This window comes from Cryptomeria japonica, chromosome 7, assembly GCF_030272615.1.
Source record: "Cryptomeria japonica chromosome 7, Sugi_1.0, whole genome shotgun sequence".
Classification (NCBI taxonomy): Eukaryota; Viridiplantae; Streptophyta; class Pinopsida; order Cupressales; family Cupressaceae; genus Cryptomeria; species Cryptomeria japonica.
The window spans coordinates 173,628,323-173,651,801 of NC_081411.1; the positions used below are offsets into that span (position 1 = coordinate 173,628,323).

At 38.3% G+C, this 23,479-nt stretch overlaps 1 protein-coding gene across 2 annotated transcripts in view; it reads left to right on the forward strand.

The window, feature by feature from the left end:
- The window catches only part of LOC131062383 (B3 domain-containing transcription factor FUS3), a 144,768-nt gene extending 121,735 nt beyond the window's left edge, over window positions 1-23,033 (forward strand). For both annotated transcript variants that reach the window (XM_057996017.2, XM_057996016.2), the window contains one exon: window positions 22,465-23,033. In XM_057996017.2, the coding sequence (XP_057852000.1) occupies window positions 22,465-22,569 (105 nt within the window). In that variant the 3' untranslated portion in view covers window positions 22,570-23,033. The remainder of the gene's footprint in view (window positions 1-22,464) is intronic.
- The last annotated feature ends 446 nt before the right edge of the window (window positions 23,034-23,479 follow it).

A 23,479-nucleotide genomic window follows, 5' to 3' on the forward strand; every position in this document is an offset into this window, starting at 1 on the left:
TGAAGATGAACATGTGGAGATAGAGGATGACAATGATGAGACAACTTCTCCACCTCGAGTAGATCAACAACTCAAGGAAGTGCAAGTAGAGAAGGAATGATCTACTATCCCGACGTGGCTTAGGGAGAGGACGATGAAGGAAGTAATAGTGGCAGAAGAGGAGCCGAGAGATGATTTGGACAGTTTCTTGAATAGAGTTGGGGAGATAGTTGAGAAGAAGAAAGCTACCAATCTCTCCAAGATTACAAGAGATAATATAGGCTCCAAGATCATACAAATTGCTACCCCAAGAGTAGACAAAGCAAAAGATGAGATCACCGCAGATGAAAACGACTTCGAAACAATTGACTTAGGTATCCTTCCACCACTGAATAGGCGATGGAAGATTTGAATGATATAGTAAAGACAGTCCAAGATTTATTGAAGATTGAGCTGGAGAAAAACAAGAAGCTTGAGAGGGAGATGAATGCCTTGAAGAACTATGTACAGCAGCTCAAAAACCTGATAAGGCAAATTGATCCTTCAAGTTGTTGAAGATTGGCAGTGTCGCTTATCACTTCCAGTTTGAGAAAGACAAATGTGTAAGTGGCCTAATCAGCCTAATCGGCTAAAGATGGAGTGTTGATTAGATTCCTATAGGCCAACTTAGATAACATAAAGATTGTGATAATTATTGTGATATAATAATTATATTGATAGGCATTGATAATATAATTATTATATTTTATTATGACAATATTTGTGATAATATAATTATTATGATATAATAATTATATTATTTATATTATTATTATTGAAATTATATAATATAATATAACTATCTTATATTATTATTGAGATTATATTATATTATTATAATATAATAATATAATTATTGAGCCAAGAGTGGTGACCTTTAGTGAAGAGTCATCAACAATATATATAATTGAAGAGATTTACACACAAAATCTGATTTCATTGAGAATAAGTAGTGCTCGGGGGAGATGATAAGCGTTTATGATCTATGGTTGGGAGGGCAACAATGATTGAGTCATTGCCTGTGGAAAATCGAACACCAAAAAATTAACGCAAGCATGCTTCCATCATTACTCCCAGATTCAGTTGATAATTTGAAGAAATGAGGACCTCCTCTCATATGTTGAAGAATTGGATAGATAGTTACCTCACCAATGAAAATGTGTTTGTGGAAGAGCTAGCGAGCATATTTGATAGAGTTTTAGGTGTTCTAGACAGGTTTCAAGTCCTCATGGCTACTTACGATGTTTTCACTTACACCAAAGATTTCACCATCCCGAGACTACAAGCATTGATGAATATACCACAACTTACTTTGGTGAATGCTGGAGTGTTGAAGGAATCATATGATTTCCATAGGTGGTATAACCTACTTCGAATGAGGAAGATTAAGTCTGAGGATATTAGCAGTGGTTGCATCCAAATTGAAAATGCGACTAGCGTAATACATGATAAGGTTGCGGTAGTGCTGAAATAATACTTGGAAAGGAGATGAAAGAAGTCCACATAGTTGTTGATCAATTGAGAGAAAGAGTAAAGTATATCTGCTGCAGGAGCATCCCTGGTTCTTGGCAATCTTCCATCAACCAAAAACATTTTTCAGTTTGTTCTTGTTTTGCGGTTTTAGCATTTCTTTCTGCGGTTCTTTGTTTTTGCTCACCAGATCTTGCGGAGCTAGATTTTGTTCGTGGACATGTTCATCTACCTTATCCTAAGTCCGTGAGATGTTTGGATTGGTATCGCTTCTGGAACTAGAGATAGTTTTCTAGCTTAGAACACTGGAACTACCTGGACCTATTTGCTATTGGCGAATCTTGCGGATCCCTTCCGTAGCTTGCGAAGCTTCAATTTGTTGTTTCCAACGTTCCTTGGCGTGTGGCCGACCTTCCCTTAGGTCCACACTTCATTCTATGGATTTTCCGAAAGCATCTCTTTGGCGGAGGCCGACCTGGTTGTTTTACACGTTATATCTTGTTCATCGGTTATTGAATCATCTTTGGCCGACGCGAAGCAACCTTGATCATATAAATCGATGTAATTGAGCGTAAGAAATCATTCATGAGAGCGAAGAAGATAAATCTTAAGGATAGTAGGTCTAGAGTTGGCTTGCATTCTTGCTTGAGCTCGGATACTGTTTTGAGCATGTATATAATCTGGCCTATGTGTCGAATCTTGTAAGCCTGCATGTTGCCGACAGCTAGTAATTGATTTTCATGATATAATAGTTTGTTTTGCATTTGCCTCCATCCCATTGTGGCTTGTTTCCGTTGTGTTTACTCTTGTTGCACGGTCCAAATTGTTCTCTTTTGAGGACCCTCTTGCTGCAACTGCACCAAGTGGTATCAGAGCAAGTTTTTGTTCCGGAGATTGCGTTGTCCTATAAGAATTTGTTGTAGGGTGGCGGATTGAGGATCTGACCTACAACTGCAGAGGACTATCGTAAAGATAGCCCGAAGGAATGCTAGAGGTGTTGGAGCGCGTGGAAATGCAGACCCTGTTGTAATGGAAATATGGAGAGGAATTGCAACCCGATTAGAAGCTATTGAAACAGCCCAGAGAAGAGGTCAACATGTTGAAGTGTGAGTGATGATGAGGAAGAAGTAGTTGGAGAACAAGGAGCAAATCCACTGGCGAATGATCCGGATGAAGAAAGGTTTATAAGACCATTGTCAAGAGCAAATACCAGACTGCATTTTAGTCCATCGGATTATGATGGCAAGTTAGATTCAGATGAATTGTTGGATTGGATCATGGAGATGGAAAAATATTTTGATTTTGAAGGCACCACAGAAGATAAGAAGGTAAGATATGCTTGCACTAGGTTGAAAGCTCATGTGTCTCTTTAATGGGAACATTTCAAGTTGATAGACAGAGAAGAGGTAAAGAAAAGATCAAATCTTGGGAGCGAATGGTCAACAAGTTGAAATCAAAGTTTATACAAGCTGATTATCAAGTGAATTTGTTCCAGAAGTTGCAAAACCTGAAGCGGAAGGAATCTAGTGTGAAGGAGTATACTAAAACATTCTACGGGTTGGATATTAGATCTGGACATACTGATGATGAGATTGAACAAATTGCTAGATATTTGAATGGTTTGTAGAAGCTATACAAGATGAACCAAGTCTAATCAAGTTGCAGAGTGTTGAGGAAGCTTATCAATATGCCCTGAAAGCAGAAAAGAAGTTGAACAAAAGACATGAGCAGAAGCAAAGAGGTAAAGGTGGAAGATTTTCCGGAGGAAGATTTCAAGGAGGAAGGAGTTATCATGGAGGAAGAGGACCTTGTATAGATCATAACAAAGACAAGGAATTTAGCTGAGATGGTAATTCATACCGGAAGGATGATAGAAACTTTTATCGGGGAAGAGAACCTGATAGATACCAAAATGAGGGCTATGGAAAAGAAGACAAAAGACAAGATAAAAGACTATTTAGAGGAACCTGCTTTAAGTGTGGAGGAGAAGGACATCGTGCTTTTGAATGTAGGAAGGTAGAGAATACTGGAAGAACAGCCTTGGTAGAAGAAGACCCTACCGGATCAGCTAATAAACCAGAAGATGGAGAATTGTTGGTGATGAGGAGAGCTTTGTGTCATACCAAAGATGATGAGGAACCCATGGAGAGGAGGAATTTGTTCAAGACCAGATATAAGGTATCCGGTAAGTGTTGTAAAGTTATAATTGATAGTGGTAGTTCAGATAATCTTGTTTTGGAGGAGATGGTGAATAAGTTGAAGTTGGAAAGATTGAAGCACTCTAAACCTTATCAAATAGCATGGATTCAGGATGATCATAGCATACTAGTAAGTGAACAATGTTTGGTAAAATTGAAGATTGGAAATAATCATGATGAATTTTTGTGTGATATCATGCCTATGGATATTTATCATATTTTGTTGCGTAGACCTTGGCAGTTTGATAGACAAGCAATATATGATGGGAGGAAGAACATATACGCTATTGTTGCAAATGGGAGGAAGCAGACCTTGTTGCCCTTGGAGGAGCCTCTGAAGAGTGAAGTTTGTATAAGTGCTGGAATTTGTTTGGTGGATGGAAGGAAATTCTTGGATGGGATGAGACATGAGAATGTGTGTTTTGCCTTAGTTCCTAAGAAGACTGATAATCCAGAGCATGAAGAAGAACTTCCGCAAGAAATAAAGGAGTTGCTGACAGAGTATGAAGACATCATTTCAGATAATGTACTTGATGGATTACCCCCTGTGAGGAGTATCAGTCATTGCATGGACCTAATTCCTTGAGCTAGTTTGCCTAATAAAGCAACACACCGGATGATACCGATAGAGAATGAGTTGTTGAGGAGAGGTTTGATCAGAGAAAGTTTGAGCCCTTGTGTAGTGCCAACAATATTAGTACCTAAGAAGAGTGGAGAATGGAGGATGCGTACTGATTCCAGAGCAAGAAACAAGATCATAGTGAAGTATAGATTTCTCTTGCCTAGGATGGATGACATAATGGATTGTTTGAGTGGAGCCAAATACTACACAAAGATAGACTTGAAAAGTGGATACCATCAGATTAGAATTAGAGAAGGAGATGAGTGGAAGACAACATTCAAGACAAATGAAGGATTGTATGCATGGTTGGTGATGCCTTTTGGATTGACTAATGCACCATGTACTTTCATGAGGTTGATGAATGAGGTATTGAAGAAATTCTTGGGTAAGTTTGTTATTGTATATTTGGATGACATTTTGATTTTCAGTAAGAGCAAGGAAGAACATTTGTTGCATTTGAGACAAGTTTTGCAGAGGTTGAGAGAAGAAAAGTTGTTGATAAACATTAAGAAGTGCAGTTTCATGAAGGAAGAGTTAGTCTATTTGGGATTTGTGATATTTGTGGATGGATTGAAGATGGATCTTAAGAAGGTAAGAGCAATTGTTGAATGGCTTACACTGGAAAGCATTGGGGAGGTAAGATCATTTAATGGATTGGCTAGTTTCTACCGGTTTATCAGAAATTTCAGTTCAGTTTGTAGCCCTATGACAGAAGCAATGAGAGGAGACATGAAGGATTTCAAGTGGACAACCAGAGCAAATAGGAGTTTTGAATTGTTGAAACAGAAGGTGACTGAGCAGCTTGTGTTGGCTTTACTGGATTTTAGCAAAGTATTTCAAGTGGATTGTGATGCGAGTGGAAATGCAATTGGAGTAGTGTTAAGTCAGGAAGGAAGACCAGTAGCATATTTCAGTGAAAAGTTGAATGCTGCAAGGAGGAGATATTCAGTGTATGATCAGGAATTTTATGCCATAATTCAAGCATTGAAGAAGTGGAGACATTATTTGTTGCCTAAGGAGTTTGTGTTGTATACCGATCATCAAGCTTTGTAGTATTTGAACAGCCAAAGTAAGTTGAATTAGGGACATATGAGATGGGTAGAGTTCTTGCAGAGTTATACCTCTGTTTTGAAGCATAGAAGTGGAAGGTCAAACAGAGTTGTTGATTCTTTGAGTAGGAGGAATTTGCTGACTAAGATGAGAGTGGAAGTATTAGGTTTTGAGGAATTGAGGAACTTGTATGAGGATGACCCGGATTTTGCAGAACCTTGGAGAGCTTGTAAAGAACTGGTTATGGTGGATAGAAGTAAGTGGTTAGATTATTTTATTCAGGATGAGATGTTATTCAGAGGACTTCAGTTGTGTATACCTCAGAGCTTTATGAGGGAGAGTTTGATAAAAGAGAAACATAGTGGAGGATAGGCAGGACACTTTGGTGTTGATAAGACAGTAGCTTTTCTTAGTGAGAATTACTTTTGGCCTTAGATTCATAAGGATGTTAGGAAATTTGTTCAGAGCTGTAGAATTTGTCAACTTGCAAAAGGATGTAGTCAGAATACTGGATTGTATAAACCTTTGACAATTCCAGAGAGACCTTGGGAAGACATAAGCATGGATTTCATACTTGGACTGTCTAAGACACTGAGAGGAAATGATTCTATATTTGTGGTGGTGGATAGATTCTCAAAGATGGCGCATTTCATACCCTATAAAAAGACATCGGATGTAGTGCATGTAGCTGACCTATTTTTCAAGGAAGTTGTGAGATTACATGGATTACCTAAGAGCATAGTTTCAGACAAAGACACTAAGTTTGTTGGATATTTTTGGAGAACACTTTGGAAGAAGATTAAGACAGATTTGAAGTTCAGTTCTACTTTTCACCCACAAACTGATGGACAGGCAGAAGTAGTAAATAGGAGTTTGGGAAATTTGTTGAGATGCCTAGTTGGAGAGAAAACCAGAAGTTGGGACTTGATTTTTGCACAAGCAGAATTTGCCTACAATAATTCAGTGAACATGAGTATTGAAAGAACACCTTTTGAGATTGTTATCGGAGCAGAGGCATAGCAGAATTGAGAGACATCAGTAAGGAAGATAAAAGGAGTTCAAAAGCAGAAGAATTTGCAGAGCATATGAAGACAGTACATACTTAGGTTAAACAACATTTGGAGGACGTGAATAGTAAGTATAAGGAGAAAGCAAATGAAAAGAGGAGACATAAGGAATTTGAAGTTGGAGATGAAGTGATGGTGTATCTGAGAAAAGAGAGATTTCCAGTTGGAACCTATAATAAGTTGAAGATGAGGAAGTTTGGACCTTGTAAGATCTTGAAGAAATTCAATTCCGGAAATGCATATGAAGTGGAGTTACTGGATAGTTTTGGTATTTCACCTATATTCAACATTGCAGACCTACATCAGAATCATGAGGCAGAATTCAGCGAGGATAATGTAGCAGACTTGGAGAAACAGATACCCCAGAGGGAATCGGATCAGATTGAAGACATTTTGGACAATAGGATTGGGCGTAGCACCCAGAGCAACCCATATAGAGAGTATCTTGTGAAGTGGAAAGGCAGACCAGTTGAAGATTCATCATGGATTTCTCAGGCAGAGGTAGACCACCTTGGTTTTCGTCTGACCCCAACAAAGTGAGGGACTCACTTTTTCAACAACCTCGGATGTCTGATGCGAGAGCATCCCTAGTTCTTGGCAATCTTGCATCAACCAAAAACATTTTTCAGTTTGTTCTTGTTTTGCAGTTTCAACATTTCTTTCTGCGGTTCTTTGTTTTTGCTCACCGGATCTTGCAGAGTTAGATTTTGTTCGTGGACATGTTCATCTACCTTATCCTAAGTCCATGGGATGTTTGGATTCATTTCTGGCAAGTTATCGCTTCTTGAACTTGAGACAGTTTTTTGGCCTAGAACACCGGTACCGCCTGGACCTATTTGCTATTGGCGAATCTTGCAGATCCCTTTTGTAGCTTGCGGAGCTTTAATTCGTTGTTTCCAACGTTCCTTGGCGTGTGGCTGACCTTCCCTTAGGTCCGCACTTCATTCTATGGATTTTCCGGAAGGATCTCTTTGGCGAAGGCCGATCTGGTTGTTTTACACGTTACATTTTGTTCATCGGTTATTTCATCTTGGGCCAACGCGGATCAACCTTGACCATATAAATCAATGTAATTGAGTATAATAAATCATTCATGAGAGCGGAGAAGATAAATCTTAAGGATAGGAGGTCCGGAGTTGGCTTGCATTCTTGCTTGAGCTCGGATACTGTGTTTGAGCATGTATATAATCTGGCCTATGTGTCAAATTTGGTAAGCCCGCACATTGCCGACAATTTGTAATTGATTTTCATGATATAATAGAGTTTGTTCTACATTTTTCTCCATCCCATTGTGTCTTGTTTCCGTTGTGTTTAGTCTTTTGGCATTATTGTCATTGATGTCAACAATTGAGAATCAAGTGTTGTGCGATAATGCCAAAGGGGGAGATTGTTAGCATTATTGTCATTGATGTCAACAAGTGCTGCAGGGATGCCAAAGAGGATTCAAAGAAACAAGTGTTGTAGGTTGTAGAAGTGATCATATCGGGATAACTCAGTCGATCAAGTGTTGTGCAGGTGATATCTTCTCTGGTGGTTTGATCGGAATAACTAGGCCGATATCAAGTTGTGTGGAAGAAATTTCTATCGGCGTAAGTCATGCCGATGTCGGGTCGTGTGGAGATTCTGTCATGTGTTGTCGGATCGGGATAGCAATGCCGAATACCAAAGCAGAGCCACACATTGGAATAGCTGATAAAGGAGGCGTAACAATTTTGTGTTATGCCGATAGAGTAAACTACTCCTACATCATTGTATCTGAATAGCTATGTCGACCAGGAGACCGAGGATGTGTATCAAAGTAACTATTGAAGGCGGAATGACAACTTCCCACTATGTCGATAGACCAAACTATTTCGATAGAGGAAAATGAAGAGAAGACCCCTTGGTAAGTGTTGTGACCTTTTTTCACACATCGCCCCATTGCAAATGGGGACCCTCTCTTTTCCTTCTTTCTAGGGTTTTGTTAGTGTCCTGTGACCTTTTGCTGCAGTTTCACCAAGCCTTGTCCAGTTCAGAGTATTTCAGGCCCTGACAATTGAAAGTTAGTTTTTGCAAGTTATGTGATTCCGAAATGTGAACACCACCAGAGTGCTTAGAGAGGCCAAAGGACGAAGATCACAATTGATTTGGACGAATTTGGACAAACTTTCTATTTTTAGAAAGCTTGCTTTTTTTGTTTTTTCCTATTTTGTAGGAAGTTTCCTTTTTTTGGCGTTTTTAGCCCAATCCCTGGTATGGCTATTTTAAAAAGTTTTCTCTATTTTTTAGGGATGTCTTCTTTTTGCTTTTTCGGGATGCAAACCTAGGGTTTACACTTTCACCATTGACCAGCTTCGACTGGAACTCGAAAATTCCAAGTTTTGACCTAAAAAAGCTAAATCCCTAGATTTTAGGCTTTTTGCTTTTTCGGGATGCAAACCTAGGGTTTACACTTTCACCACTGACTAGCTTCGACCTGAACTCGAAAATTCCAAGTTTTGACCTGCTGCTTCAGATGATCCACCTAGGCATGGATTTCAAATTTCAAGTTAATCCAGTTAAATTTGATTAAGCTATGAAATTTTGAATTTTTTCTAAAAATCCGTTAAGTCTGGCTGAAAATGAGGCCATCGAGAAGTCCGCCATGTGTTGAAGAGGCCATGATGGCCAACACTCTAAAGTCCGCCCATGAGGGGATGTGTTGAAGACCGCCTTGCATGGAGCAACCACCAAAGTCCGCCATGTATGCATTGGGAGGTCATGTGGGAGCACTCCCCAAAGTCCGCACTGTCTTGGAGATCATGTAGGAGGCACCTTCAAAGTCCGCCATGTATGTGTAAGGTGCATAGGGGTATAGCCCAAAGTCCGCCCAAGCATGCCAAGTGATGGAGGAGCCTAGCCTGAAGTCTGCCATAGGTTAATAGGCCATGAGGAGAGGTGCTTGAAGTCTGCCCAAGGTCTTAAGTATGAGAGCACTCTCCAAAGTCTGCCTAGGCCAAGAGGAGGGATGCCTAAAGTCCGCCATAAGCTAGGAGGGTCATGAGGAGAGGTCTCCAAAGTCCGCCCAATGTAGGGAGAGCCTACAAAGTCCGTCCGAGGTAAGAGAGCTATGAGGAACCTTGTTCAAAGTCCGCCTAGGCCATGAGAAGCCAAGTTTAAACTCCGCCATAGGTTAGAGGGCCATGAGGATAGTTGCTTAAAGTCCGCCCATGAGGAGATGTGTTGAAGTCCGCCTTGCATGGAGCAACCACCAAAGTCTGCCCAAGAGCACCTTCCAAAGTCCACCATACCTTGGAGAGGTAGGCAAAGTCCGCCAAAACTTGGAGAAGATGAGGATAAACTTCCTAAAGTCCGCCTACACATGGTAGGTCAAACAAAGTCAACATGATGTCACAAAAATCCACAGAGATTTCAAAATTAAATCCAAAATGAAGAAAATATCTAAGGATTATTAAATATCTTCAAAATAAATCCAAAATGGAAAGTTTTTTTGAGGAAAAGAATATTGAAAGATTATTGAGATATTAAATCAAAGTGGAAAGTTTTTTTTGAGATATTGTCTTAAAACTGGGAAACATGAAGTTGAAATTAGAAGTATGAGTTGGAAGATTTTAAGGGTTTTTACTTGAGGAGTTAATTTTATTTACAAATACTTCACTTCAGACTTCATTTCTACACCAACAATTTCGAAGTTACTAAGGAGAGCTTAGTAAATTATTTCAGTTCGAAGATCATCTAGAGAAAGTTTTTGACATTTCTGAAAGTTGGATAATCGCTTCTGACCAAAGTTTCGCAGATTTTTGGAGAAAGACAACTAGTACGAGGAAAGATTATTTAACCTTTACTGAATTTTCTGAGTATTCTTGAGAGAATTCCTAGCCCTGCTTCTGCCCATTCGAAGGTGAAACCAAATTCATGATGCAGATTTATGGATTTTTTTTTTGAATATTTTCCAGAACTTGAGAAATATTTTTTTCTTTTTGGTTAAGTATGAATCTTTTTTGAAGTTTTAACACTTGGTGGTGACCACAACCAGCCTTAAAGTGAAGGGTTTTTGAGGTGAAAATTTGATTTTTATGGCTAAGTATGAGAATAAAAAATGAATTTTTCCAACACTTAGCCGTTCGCAGCCTCGATTTTCTTTAATCCAAGATAGATTTCTAACTTATTTTCCTTTGGTTTTACAGGTCGTAGGAGGAAATAGAAGCGGGATCATCATAGGCAAGGTTCATCTGGGCGTGAAGATAGCCAAAATTTGGCTAAGTATGGGAAATGTTTCACAAAGAAAATTCCAATTTCCTCAATTATGATGAAGGCATGGAGAAATTCTTCTCCAAATGTCAGGGTATCAAGAAGGAGGACATGATCATAGCAAATGCCTGAACAACTTGATCCCATCATTTCATATTTGCAAGGGGTTATCCAAAGCTTTTACCCTCCTCCCACGCAACATAAATTGGCAACTGAAGGCAGGATCATCACAGAAAACACAAATGGAGTTTCAAGCCAAATTCAGAATTGAAGACGGGACCACGAGCAAGGTTCGTTCGAGTATAGAGAGGGCCAAAATTTGGCTAAGTATGAGAAAAACTTCACGAGGGGATTTGTTCTCCAAATTCGAGGCACTTGAAAGAATCTCAAGGCATCAAGAAAGAAAAGTTCTCAGACTTGGTGAAAATATGGAAAAGCTAGATAAACTTCCAACTTGAAGAATTTCATCTCCTGATGGAATTAAAAAAAGACAAGCTCCCAAGCAGAATCAAATGGCGACAAGAAGGAATCAAATTTCCATACTTAGACGATTTCTTGACACAAATTGGAGAATTCAAGGAAAACATCCAACACGTTGAGGTGGCGCCTCGTCATTTTCCAACCAATCAGATCACTCCAAGTTAGCATGTCCAAGTTCGATGAACCTGACTTATCCAGAAACTTCTAAAAGGGCACACTTCACAATGCAACAACCTTCTATTTTCATTGAGGGTTCATTTTTAGCAAGAAAGACAAGTGTCCCAAATGTAATCTTCTCATTGGTCGAGGGTAGTTAGTTTTGGGAAACCCTAATTAGGGTTTGTAGCTTTCAATCTTGGCCCTTGATCACTGTTCGATCTCGGCCATTCATTTATTTTGAAAAACTATATAAGGTTGCCTCCTCTCATTTGGAGAGTGTGAGGTTTTTGATGTATTGTTGCTTAAGGTCATTTCCAGATAATATATTGCATGTGCGCTGCTTTGTAATCTCTATTATTTGAATGATTTGCATGGTTTCAATTGCCTCAACACTTACTTAGAATTAATTCAGATTTGCTTTCATTGTTGTTAATTTGAATGAAGGATTTGATAAGTGTCAATTGATGGTGTATCTCCGCTCATACTTTTGGTGTATGGATGATTTCCATCTCACCGTGCAAAGTTAGTCTGAGCCCATCCCCTGTGCATCCCAACATCTCGATCATAAGCACAATCCATTGAAGATTGCACCGGCCTTGTGTAGTTGTCCCTAGTGTGGCGAAGCAAGGTTTGGTTTCTCAAGAGCACCCAATTGATACCGTCTCCAAAATTCGTAGGATTAGATTAACCTCCTCGAACCCTATCCTTTTTCCCTTTCTTTTGAAAGTCTAAATCCCAGAAAATTCCCAAAAAAGGAAGAGCTTAAAATTGCCAAATCCATCTAAGCTCAGCAGTTCAAGATAATTGTCAACGTAAGTCCCCCTTGAAATTTCAGCATACACTACCCAAGAAGCTATTCCATTAAAGTCGCTTGTTCGCACATATAGACCTTGGAATCAGCAGTGATTTTTCAGGAGAGGATAGAATACCTTCGGGTATCCTATCCTAATGTTTGGTAGATGATAAAACAGACACCAACAATAAGTTTATCAGAATAACATATGCCGATATGTTGAAGGACTATGGGTATGCGATTTTGGAATAGCTATGCCGATGCTTGTTCATGTTGGGTCATCGGAATAAGCTTGTATTGACGGGTTAGTGTCCAGATGTCAATTGTGTTGGCTGTTCCAATGGGGTTGCATTTGGGATAGCTTATGGCGATAAAGGGAGGTTGATAGTATGTCATCGAAATGACTTATACTGTCATTTTAGCATGATTTTCCTATGTTGATAGTTAATGGTAATTCCGATATGTGGTCATCTGATCTGGAAGTTCTTGTTCGGGATAACTATAGCGATGAACATAAAGGTGAAAATAAAGACACCTCCACTAGTTAATAGGTTGTGTGTGAAGTGCTAAAAGGTGTAGCTGTCGAGTGAAGAGATGAGAGTGTAGAGAGAGAGAGAGAGAGAGAGAGAGAGAGCAGAAGTAGAGACGAAGAGTTAGAGAGCAGTAAGAACCAGAGATCAAAAAAATGCAGAGCCAAGGCAAATAACGTAGTGAGTTATGTACACTGTGTGAGGCAGAAAAAGAAGACAAAGAGTAGAGAAGAAGAGAAGAGAACTGGTTGCAGAGAGGAGAAGAGGATAGAAGCCAGAGAGCAGAGATTGAAAACAGAGTTTAGAGAGAGAGTAGAACAAAAGTGAGTTGCAAAACCTCATTTGCAACAAGGTACCTGATTTGTATTTGAAATTTATACTCATTGTATTCTTCGAGTGGGTGCTCAAAGCAGGGGTAGGTGCTCCTTTGAGTAGGTGCTCATAAAACTAGGGGCTGGTGCTCCTTGAGTTGGTGCTTAGAATATCTGAGGTTGGTGCTCCTTGGGTCGGTGCCCTAAAACATATTGTAAACTGTTATTTACTGTGAGGCTAGATTGGAGCAGTAGACTCTAACAGCTATTCTCATTGAGGACATTGGGTTTTCCTCGTAAATCTGGTGTTATGTGATATGCCCTTGTGTGTGTGTTTATGTTTGCATTACATCCTTAAAATCTGCACATTGAACTTAAATTTTTTGAAATACATTGATTCACCCCCCCACCCTTTCAATGTCCATTTGTGTTCTTCATACTCTTGTTGCACGGTCCAGATTGTTCTCTTTTGAGGACCCCCCTGTCGTGACTGCACCAATATCTTCTTTGGGAGAACCAGATTACCTTTAGAGAGGTAGCTGGAGGACATACAATCATTCATGACACTTGTTGGTAAGACCTGAGACTTTGGGCTGGAATGGGAGAAGATTTTTGTTACTGCCCTAGCTGAGTTGGACTTCATGGAAGATCAAGTTAAAGTCATGCCTAATGCTCTAGTAGACGAGCTCAACTACATCATGTCCAAATTCATTGAATTTGCTTCTAAGGAAAGATATAAGGGGACAAACTTCTAAATGAAAGTTTGTTATGATCCCATGTGGCATCTATTTTTCTCATAGTTTGGGCCAAATGGATGTCATTCTCCTATCGGCTAATATTTAATAATTTGCAATAACTAGGTATTTTGTTGTAACAAACCCTAATTAGGGTTTAGGTGGCAAGATCTTGGACCTTGATTTAGATTCAATATTGGCCACTCATTTTTATTGAGAGCGCTTTATAAGCTCAACTCATTTCATTTGTAAAGAATCGATTAGAAGAATTTTGAAGAATTGTTGCTTTGATGTTGCCTGAGATAATAAAATCATTGAATTGTTGGTGACTTATTGTGTTTGGAGTATTTGCATGTTTCTTCATCCTTCTAAGAGAGAACTTAAAACTTTTTTAAAAAAAAAGATAGAGTAAATTTGCTTAAATTTTTTTGGATGAAAGGAAGATCTATGTGCATGATAGATGGTGAAATTCGTATGTTCACACTACGAATATTGATGGTGAAACTCCTTTAGCCAAGCTTAACTTTGATTGCTACTTCTTCATTGATATGCATCCTCTTGATGGTGTCTATGACCTTGGTAGTGATTTGAATATCATATGCTTACCTTAGAAGATTGCGCTAGCTTTGTGGAGCTGTTCCTTGTATGTCAAAGCAAAGTTTAGTTGAGTTTCACTTAAAATCATCCATCGTCCTTGCATGCCTCAACCCTCAAACTCTTTTGCACTTTTTAGTCAAATGATCATTACTAGTAGTAGTGTGTAAAGAGCTTCATTGCATATCATTCGAAAGACTAGGTTCATAAAGCATTCCTTGTGATCAAAAGATTCATCTCCTAAAGAACAACTACGTAAGACCCCTTGGAAGAGCAGCAATCCCATCAACCATTGAAGCTATCCACATGTCAAGACCTGACATATATAAACCTTGGAGTCATCTCAATTGATCCTAGCACTCAGCATTTGAGAAGATTTTGTTCAAGAGAAGATAGAGTATTCAATACTTTGTTTAGTGTTCAAATTGTCATAAAGCACACATCAATGGGAGGGAAGTGTTTCTTTCCTAGGTTATCTTCTCATTATTCAACATATCTATTGTTCTTACATTATCGTTTACCTCTCTTTGTATTGTTTTATTTCTTTTATCAAAATCAATCTATCGGGCTGTCCATTGAAACACCAAAACGGTGGTTTAACTATGGCAAACCTTTAATCATAGCCGCCCCAACATTTCGTCCATGGTCGTATGTGTGCAAGTATAACAAAGTGGAACGTGGAGCATGCTAGAGACTTCATTGTTGGACCCTTTGTGGGTATTCCTTTACCTTCTTCGTTGTTTCCTTTCACTTCTGTCATTTCACTTTCACTTCATTTAGCACTTAGAACCTAGTTACTATTATTTGGCACCTTTTTGGTATGGATTTTGTACCTCATCCGCACAGGACGTTTGCCCGCCACGTTGTCATTATTGACTTGCGCGTGCATCCTGGATAGAGAGCATACAAAGTTATCTAGGTGGTCCTGATAGTCTGTGCTCTAAACATTTTTATCTGTTAGCATTGCACAATTACACACACTTTTACATTCTAAATGAACAAACTCAGAGGTCATGGTACCTCAAAGCTTTTCTTAAAGTGGAGAGTTGGTGGTGCAGGAGCACCTAAGAGTTGAAATGCCCTTAACCAATTTTGGCTTGTGAGACCTTCTAGTGGTCATGTAAATACATAAGGACTGGCTCTAGTCCATTTGTATGGTTGTTTAGTTGCAGTTTTTAAAATGTCTCTTATTGGCAAGACCTACCCCGATCGGCAAGTCTTACCCCGATGATTAACTTGACCTGTATTCGGACGATGATCGCGGATGATGGAACGATTGTCGCTATATCGCTATGGCGAGATGCACGAAGGTTACCGTCCGCAACTTGGCGACCAAGGTGGGGCCCGACAAGAGAGCAACTCAGGGGAGATAACGGTTGAGCAGATCAAGGTTGATCCAACGGTGGTCGCTAGGTCGCGATGGGAAACTGCTCGTTAGAATATCCATCGTGACCCAGCAACAAAAAAGAGCTTCATTCCGAGCGGTTGGTGAGGTCGTGCTAAGGTGGCAGGGCAGGGACCCTGGAGCCAATCAGGGGGTGCCACGTGGCGGAGCGCAAAAAGAGATCAAGGAAGATCATATGATTGGGATAGCTGTTTGGTTGTCTTACTGATAGCCGATGGAGTAGAGACCGACTACGGGTGTGCGCTCGAACTAGAGTCCAAAAGGTAACCACTTGGACACTGAAGATGGTCTTGTCGGTGTATGTGAATACGAACTGACCCGACTTCTTGGTGCATGTGGGATAATGTGTTTCTCATGAATGCAGACTGTCGCAGACGGTTAAATTTCAAACCGTTGGTGCAGTTGCAAATAGAAACTGTTGGCAATGAGATTTATCTCGTCCAATAGGAGGAGTTCCAAACAAAGGATGTATGTATAAAAAGACCCAACGGGCATCTGTAAGAGGCTAAGGGTCAATCGTGGATCATTGATCGTTGTTTGTCGATTACCTCGGAGAACACTTTTTGTTTTTCTGGAATGCAATAGAGAAGTCCATTTTCTGGTTTTCAATTAGAGTTTCATTTATGTTCGTTTCATGTTATGTTGTTAATGTAATTGTTTCATTTCTCTGTTCTATGAGTTGTTGATTTGAACCCGTGAATAAATTCGGGATTTGTAAATAAAGATTTCCTTTTCAGTTTTTGTTCCTTGTTTGCAATAATCAAATGACTCTGACTTGAAACTCCACAAGTTCTTTGGAGATTGTCAAGCAGAGCCAAAAATGTATAGTAGGTTTTCATTTGAGAGAGAATAGGAAATGGCAATCGCCATTTCTGCATACTGAGCCTAGGCAAGCTTGGTGATAGTCCGGCTAGCTATCAGTAATTTGAAGGAGATAACTTGCAAGGGAAGGAAACTGCTGAGAATTGGGAAAAGATCCAGAAGGCTAAAACCTTGAAAACGAGACATTGTGTAACCATAGGGAAAAGTTTGCTAAACCAAACAAGATGGGTGGTTTTGCAAAAAGAGAGCGAGTGTGTGTGTGTCCTAAACCCCTGTAAGGATTTAGTGAACAAGCTTACTTTGTGAGCTTGAGGAAGGTGAGATAAGCAAACAAATGGTAGGGAAGCCCTTAGAAGTCTAGAGGGGTAGACTTGGAACCCGGAAAGGGATAGAAGCAAACCATCAAAGAAACCAAATTGATGGTAAACTATTTTGCCTCCCTATCAGTTGGATTTTGAGTCCTTGTGGGGTCTGACCACCCTTCATAGAGGTTCAATTTTCCTCCTCTACAAAGATGTTAGTGGCTTCTTGTTGGTGCCCAAGATAGTGAATTTTCCATTGAAAGACCAGGATCGAAGTGGGGAAACCTTTATGTCATATCCAAGAGAAGGCAACTTGGTTCAAATGCTTTACTAGTTTTTAAAACCAAATTCATCATTTGGTGCAACTAATGGATCAATCGGCAGCAGCCAATATTTATTTTTATTTAACATTTTATCTAAGTTGATAGGCTTTAACTTTTTGTTTATCAAATCTATTTATTCTAAGTTATTGGTTCAGCTTTGATGGTTCGCTTTGTGGGTTCGGCCAAAGTTTTTCAGGGGTTGGGTTCGTAGATACAAAAGCATAAAAAAATCAGAAATATATACACATTTGCAGCAGCAATGAAGTACAAAATACACCACGATACTAATAGTCATATAACATATCAAAATACTCACTAGGTAGCTCATAGTCATCATCAACTTCAAGTGGTAACAAAGTGGGAAGTGGATCCGCCCAAGTTAATATGCTCTAGCTCAATATCCCACTTCTTTGTCTCCCCTTCTTTGAAGGCACTTTGTTTGTGTGCAAGAAGCCACAAGTTTCAATACACAAACACCAAGTCCACATTTTTTGAGTGTAGTCTATTGTGCTTTATTGAGTAGATGGAGTATGTCTTCCAATTCGTCTCAAATGCAGATGAACTAGCAACCATTCAAGATAAAATTAGAGAGTTAAGAGTTCAAATTTTAAATGATAAAATTAAAATATAACTAAAATTTAAAAGAAAAAAGATTTTTTTTATAAAACTTGCGATAAAATTTTGATCGCAAGAGGTTGTAGGTGTGTGTATGATTCTCCATGGAAGTACCACCAACTATGATCATCAACCATATAATTGTCCTACAGAGCATCAAGATCACAATTGTTGGAGCATGCAAAACCCATGAACTCAGCCCTCATTGTATCCCGCATATCATGATCACCAAAGAGTCTACAAAGCGCTTCCTTGTAGACTTGAGAAACTTTAGGATCTATATAGGGGAACTCTTGTGCCAACATAAAGGATTTGAGAACTATAATATTTGGGACTTAATGCAAAGGTATGCAATGGAGTGGTTATTTTGTTCCATTTCTCTACCATGATTTGGTGTAGTTCTTTGAAGGATTTTTCTTTAGAATCTTGCTCCTTTGCGTTTATGATGGTTTTCATCTTCGTAGTCTTTGATTCGATGCCATCATATACCTCACCCAAACAAGGCCTATCCATGTCAGTATAATAGATTGTCTCTTCCATGCTCAAGGACACCATTGTAGCTATCTTTTCTGAGATTGTAACAGCAGAAACACCTTTATTTTTTCAATAAAGTAGCAGGTCTTGCCTTCTCAAATCTATGTTATGTGTGTGATTAATGGATGATTTGATGTAGTTTTTTGTGATTCAACATACGACAGTTAACTTGTTCCTCCTGCGACTCCCTCAGTTTAGACTGCTTGAGGCACAAACACTTCACTCCAAAATCCTCAGCCATTTTTGACAATTCTGCTATTTTTTTTGTGCCCCGAGTATCACCTCTTCTCCTTTTAAAAACAGATTGTCATGATCTAGAATCATCTCTACGGATATCTATCCCAACCAACACTAAGAACGGAAACTTCGTTCTGTCCCAAACCGCTACTGATCCAATACTAAATATGTATAAAATCTTACCATACCAAGAAACTGCCGTCAAAACACTGTACTTCGATCTCGATCTCAAAAATCCAGGAATGGACACACTTTCTCCCCCGCCACCTATGCCTTGGATAAGATAGTTCTTATCCAATCCCTTCACGAGGATGTACTTAACTGTATCATTTGTAGCTCAATTTTCTAGGTTTGTAACAGCAGCAACTCCTTATTTTCAATAAAATAGTAGTGTTTTCCTTTTTAATACTTCTTGTATTCTGTTGTTGAATGGACGATTTGATAAATTTCTGTGATTTGTCTTCAAAATCCTTTAAATTGTCTCGTTCAATCAGAATTTGATGAAAGAAGATACATGTTAGGTGCAGGTCCTAGATTGTGTTAATTGATTTTAATGATTTGTAGCTATGATAACCAGCTGGTTTTCCTTCAAGCAAAGCATTGGGTTCAGCCCTTTTTAGGAAATACTTATGCATCCACATGTTTTGTTGAATTGTGAGAGTTTCATGGGTATTTGTTGAAGGTTTTGTGAGATAAGCAGGCTGCAGGTCTCAGATAGATCGTTTGGTGCATCACTTCTTTTAGGATAGGTTTCATTACATGCAACCCTTTCTATCCCTTTTCCCAGAAAGAATTAGTTTGCAGAAAATTCATCAAGGAGAACCAGCTCGCTCTAGAGATTGATCCTCAATGAAACCTATCTCAATGCTCAATATGGACTTAGTGAAACTGAGGAGATACTCAACACAATCCCACCAAATGTCATCTAGGATCATTTGCTTAACCTTTGTTGTCCTTCTAGTGGTAGATTGCCTCCATATGGACCAATTTGGGCTGATTACCATGTTAGATAGTGCTTCATGAACCTTCAGAAGTCATCTCAACACAGTTGTGTTGGAGGCAAAATGGGTCTCAACAACCTATTTCAAAATCAAACAAAAATAAATTACAACAATTAAAATTAAAAGTTTACTAAGTAAAATATATTTATTATTCAACTTACCTTCAGCAGCTCCAATTTTGTGAATGTTCTAAATATGCCTTGTGACATACGGTGGTTGGTGATCAACATTTGGATCTCTTTGGCCTCAACATACAACTATTTGATCCAATCAATTTTGGTGCAAATTTTTTGTAGCATGAGGTTGAGGGAGTGGATAGCACAAGGTGTTTAAAAAATGTGTGAATAATGCTCCTCAACCAATAACCTAGCAGCCCTACAATTTTTCGCATTGTTTGTTATTACTTGCACAACATTTTGAGGGCCCACTTCCTTAATGGCTTGGCAAAGAATGTTAGCAATAAATGCAACATCCTTCACCTCTCCTTCACAATCCACTGCTCTCAAAATCATTGCCCCTTTAGGGGACAATACAAATAACATTGATCAATGGGTGATTTTTTGCATTGTTTTCCATACTGGTTGGCATAGGAGATGATGAAGGGGCTTGTTCCTGCTGAATAGCCAACAGCCAAGGAAAAATCCATGTCGGAGCGCATTAACGCTTTTGAAGGAATGGCCACATCCAAAGTGTCATCTAAGCCCATGAGAAACCCCTTTTTAATGAAATATTTTTTCTAGCACTCTCATAGCCCCAATGCCAATGAACATGGAAGCAAAATCAGATTTCACCTTGCAATGGTGTGTTGTGCACATGAATTCTTCACCCAACCCCAGTTTCATGACATGCATAACAATCATTGCTTTGCCTTTAAAAAATTTCCTTAACCATATATCTGAGATTTCGCCAAGAAATGCTATTTCTCATTTCTTTCAAACCATGCACACATTTGAATCCATTTTTGTCTTGCTTGATATTGCTGCCACCGTTTGAGAGAGTAATGAAAGTATATTACCAATGGCATCACCTTTTAAAATGGACATCCTTGAGAGCTACCCGAATCTTTATGTCCCATCCAACAAATTTTGCATTACTTCTTATGAGTAGTGGATTTCATGATGTGAGATGAGGGTTGCCACCAATATGAACAATCATGACCCATTGGGATCAAGCAATCTGCCATGAGTTAACAATGGGTGATTGATATATAATTATTGTAGGCAGACACTCCAATTCAATATTTATATATTGGCATTAAAGTTTGAAGTAGAGGCCAAAGTTAGTCCATCCTTCAGCCTTGTTATCAATTATACATTTCACTGTGTTGTCTAAGGTATAATTTGCCAGGAAATTAACTTCCTTTTCTATTTCACGACAAGCATGTAAAATAGAGAAGGAAGCAAATGAATCTGGTTAGTGCCAAACATTGTGAATAATATTTTTTAAATATATTTATATAGTTATTATACAGACACATGCATACACAGATATTGTATGGATGTACCTGGCTGTACCAAACCTAGGAGAAAAAAAATCTGTAGTGCCAAATCCAAAGCCTGAACCATTCTCATGTATTCATTCTATATATGAATTGTAATTCGTATTATTTACTTGCATCACAACTTCTTGTCTGCTAGTCTAGTTTCAGTGGTGGTTATCTAGTTTTTGAATTGTGGCACTTCTTGAGCTCTTCTGAATTTTGAATCAAAAGTGCAGCTGCTTGCTCTATATGGATAGATTAGATGGCTATGATACTTTGTGCACTGTTTCAAATTTCTTTGAGAATAATAAAATTTTTGGTTCCTCCAAATTGGAAAATTGAATATTGTATCTTATGTTTTGCAGCCATATTTAACTCGTTAACAGCTGTGTATGCTTCATCTGTTGATAGATTGTCCAATTGTGTCTTGAAGAAATTACACACTTCCCTTGTAGTGATTCCTGCATGATTACAGTTGCTATCTATTGTGATGCATCAATCGTTGTTCATGTATAAAGTTTCTCTTTCACAAGTAAACCATGATGGATCTGTCTTAGAAAATCAAATGTTCTTCTCATGGTTTGCGTGCTTATATATACATATATATAAATCAGATGGGAGTTTAGCTCTGCAAAACTTTTTTATCAACTACCTATATTGCTCTGTATGAATGAACTTTGTATTGCCTTAACTCTTTCCTAAAACCGATAATGCTTGTTTTGTTCATAAAAATTGATTGTTAGTGTTGCAACTATTTGGAATTTCATATGAGAAGTGCATGCTTTCTTAATGATAGTATTTCTGTTTGCTATTAGTATTTTCTTAAGAAGATTTAGGAGAGTGATTTTTCTTTTTATGTATATACTGTAGACTTCACTTGATGCTAGATCACACTTTGCTAACTCTTTACCCTAACTTGTCCAGCTTCAATTTTTCTGGTCTATATATTTTATATGGTACATACATAAAAAAGAAAAATCACTCTTCTGAATCTGCTTTAGAAAATAACAAACAGAAATACTATTATTTATTTCTTATAAAGTAATAAAATTTCTGTTTGCTATATTGAATATATTCTAAAGAAGATTCAGAGAGTGGTTTTTCTTTTTATTTATATACTATGGTCTTGATGCTTGATCACACTATGCTTTAACTTGATCCTCCACCTTGAATTCTTCTTGTCTATATTTTATATGGTGGATGATGATTTTTATGGTGGTTTGAACTTCTCTAACCTGTCTTGTTTATTGAAGTAATAGTATTTCTGTTCGCTACTTTCTAAAGAAGATTCAGAGAGTGACTTTCTTTTTATGTATATACTATAGACTTGATGCCTATCACACTATGCTTTGACTTTTGAGTCTTGACCCTAACTTGTCCAGCTTCAATTCTTGTGGTCTCTATATTTTATATTTGGATGATGATTTTTATGGTGGTTTGAACATCTGTAGTTTGTCTAATAAAATTGTAAACCTTATCAATTGTGCAGATTAGAAGACATGATCAGGATTTTAGGGTAGAATGTTCAAATCACAAAAGAGAAACTCATCAAGCTATTGAAAGAAGCTGGTCAAGTGTCATGCAGGAAGGTTAAATAACTTGAAGTTAACTAAAATTTTCAAAACAAGAAAAACGAGAAGAGAAGTCATTAATATGCAGATGTGAATAATTTCCTCAGAAGATCATGGGCCAAGTTAGACCTTGCACTAAGGTGAACAGATCAATCTGATAGGATGTATCAATCCGCATTGTTATGTCAAATTCCTTCAACAATACAGGAAAAGTACATTAGCAACATTAACTCTGTTCATGGATGTATGTGTGCACTAAATTATTAACAACTTTAAGGTCCAACTGAAAGTGAAATTCTGTGGGATGCTAATGAATGAGCTAATAGGAGGTTTGGCAAGAACAAAGACAGTTTTTTGAGCTTTTTGCAACTACCTTGGGCACGGTAATGATTCCCCATTGATAGTTCACACTCAATTACATGTTGCTAACCATTGTTCTGTAAAATATGTTAAAGGTCAAGATATCAAGATTATTTATTTCATTTTATTATCAAAGTTATGTGTTTGCATATGTGCGAAGAGTAACAAATAAGAACAGAAGCTTGTGAATGGTGCAAAACACTAATTGCTCCAATGACTATAATTTGCTTGTTTTGACCCCATTCCACATTTTGCTAACTCATTTGAGCTTCTGCATATATAGAAAAAATAATAATCTGGTGCTGGGTCTGTTCTTGTTATCAATTCCAGACTTTCATTGGATACTTGTCTGAGAAAATTTAACTGCAATTTACAGAACTCAGATGTTAGGTATCTTTGTTTCCAACAAACACCTACAAAACTCAGAGCAATTGCTTGTCGCTGGCAATAATATGTAACCATAAATTGATTTTACTTATTTTTTGCTGCATTCCTTCAGACATCCATTCATTATATTCATGTGTATCTTCATTGTGGGTGTTGGTACAGGCATGGATTCACACAAACTGTATA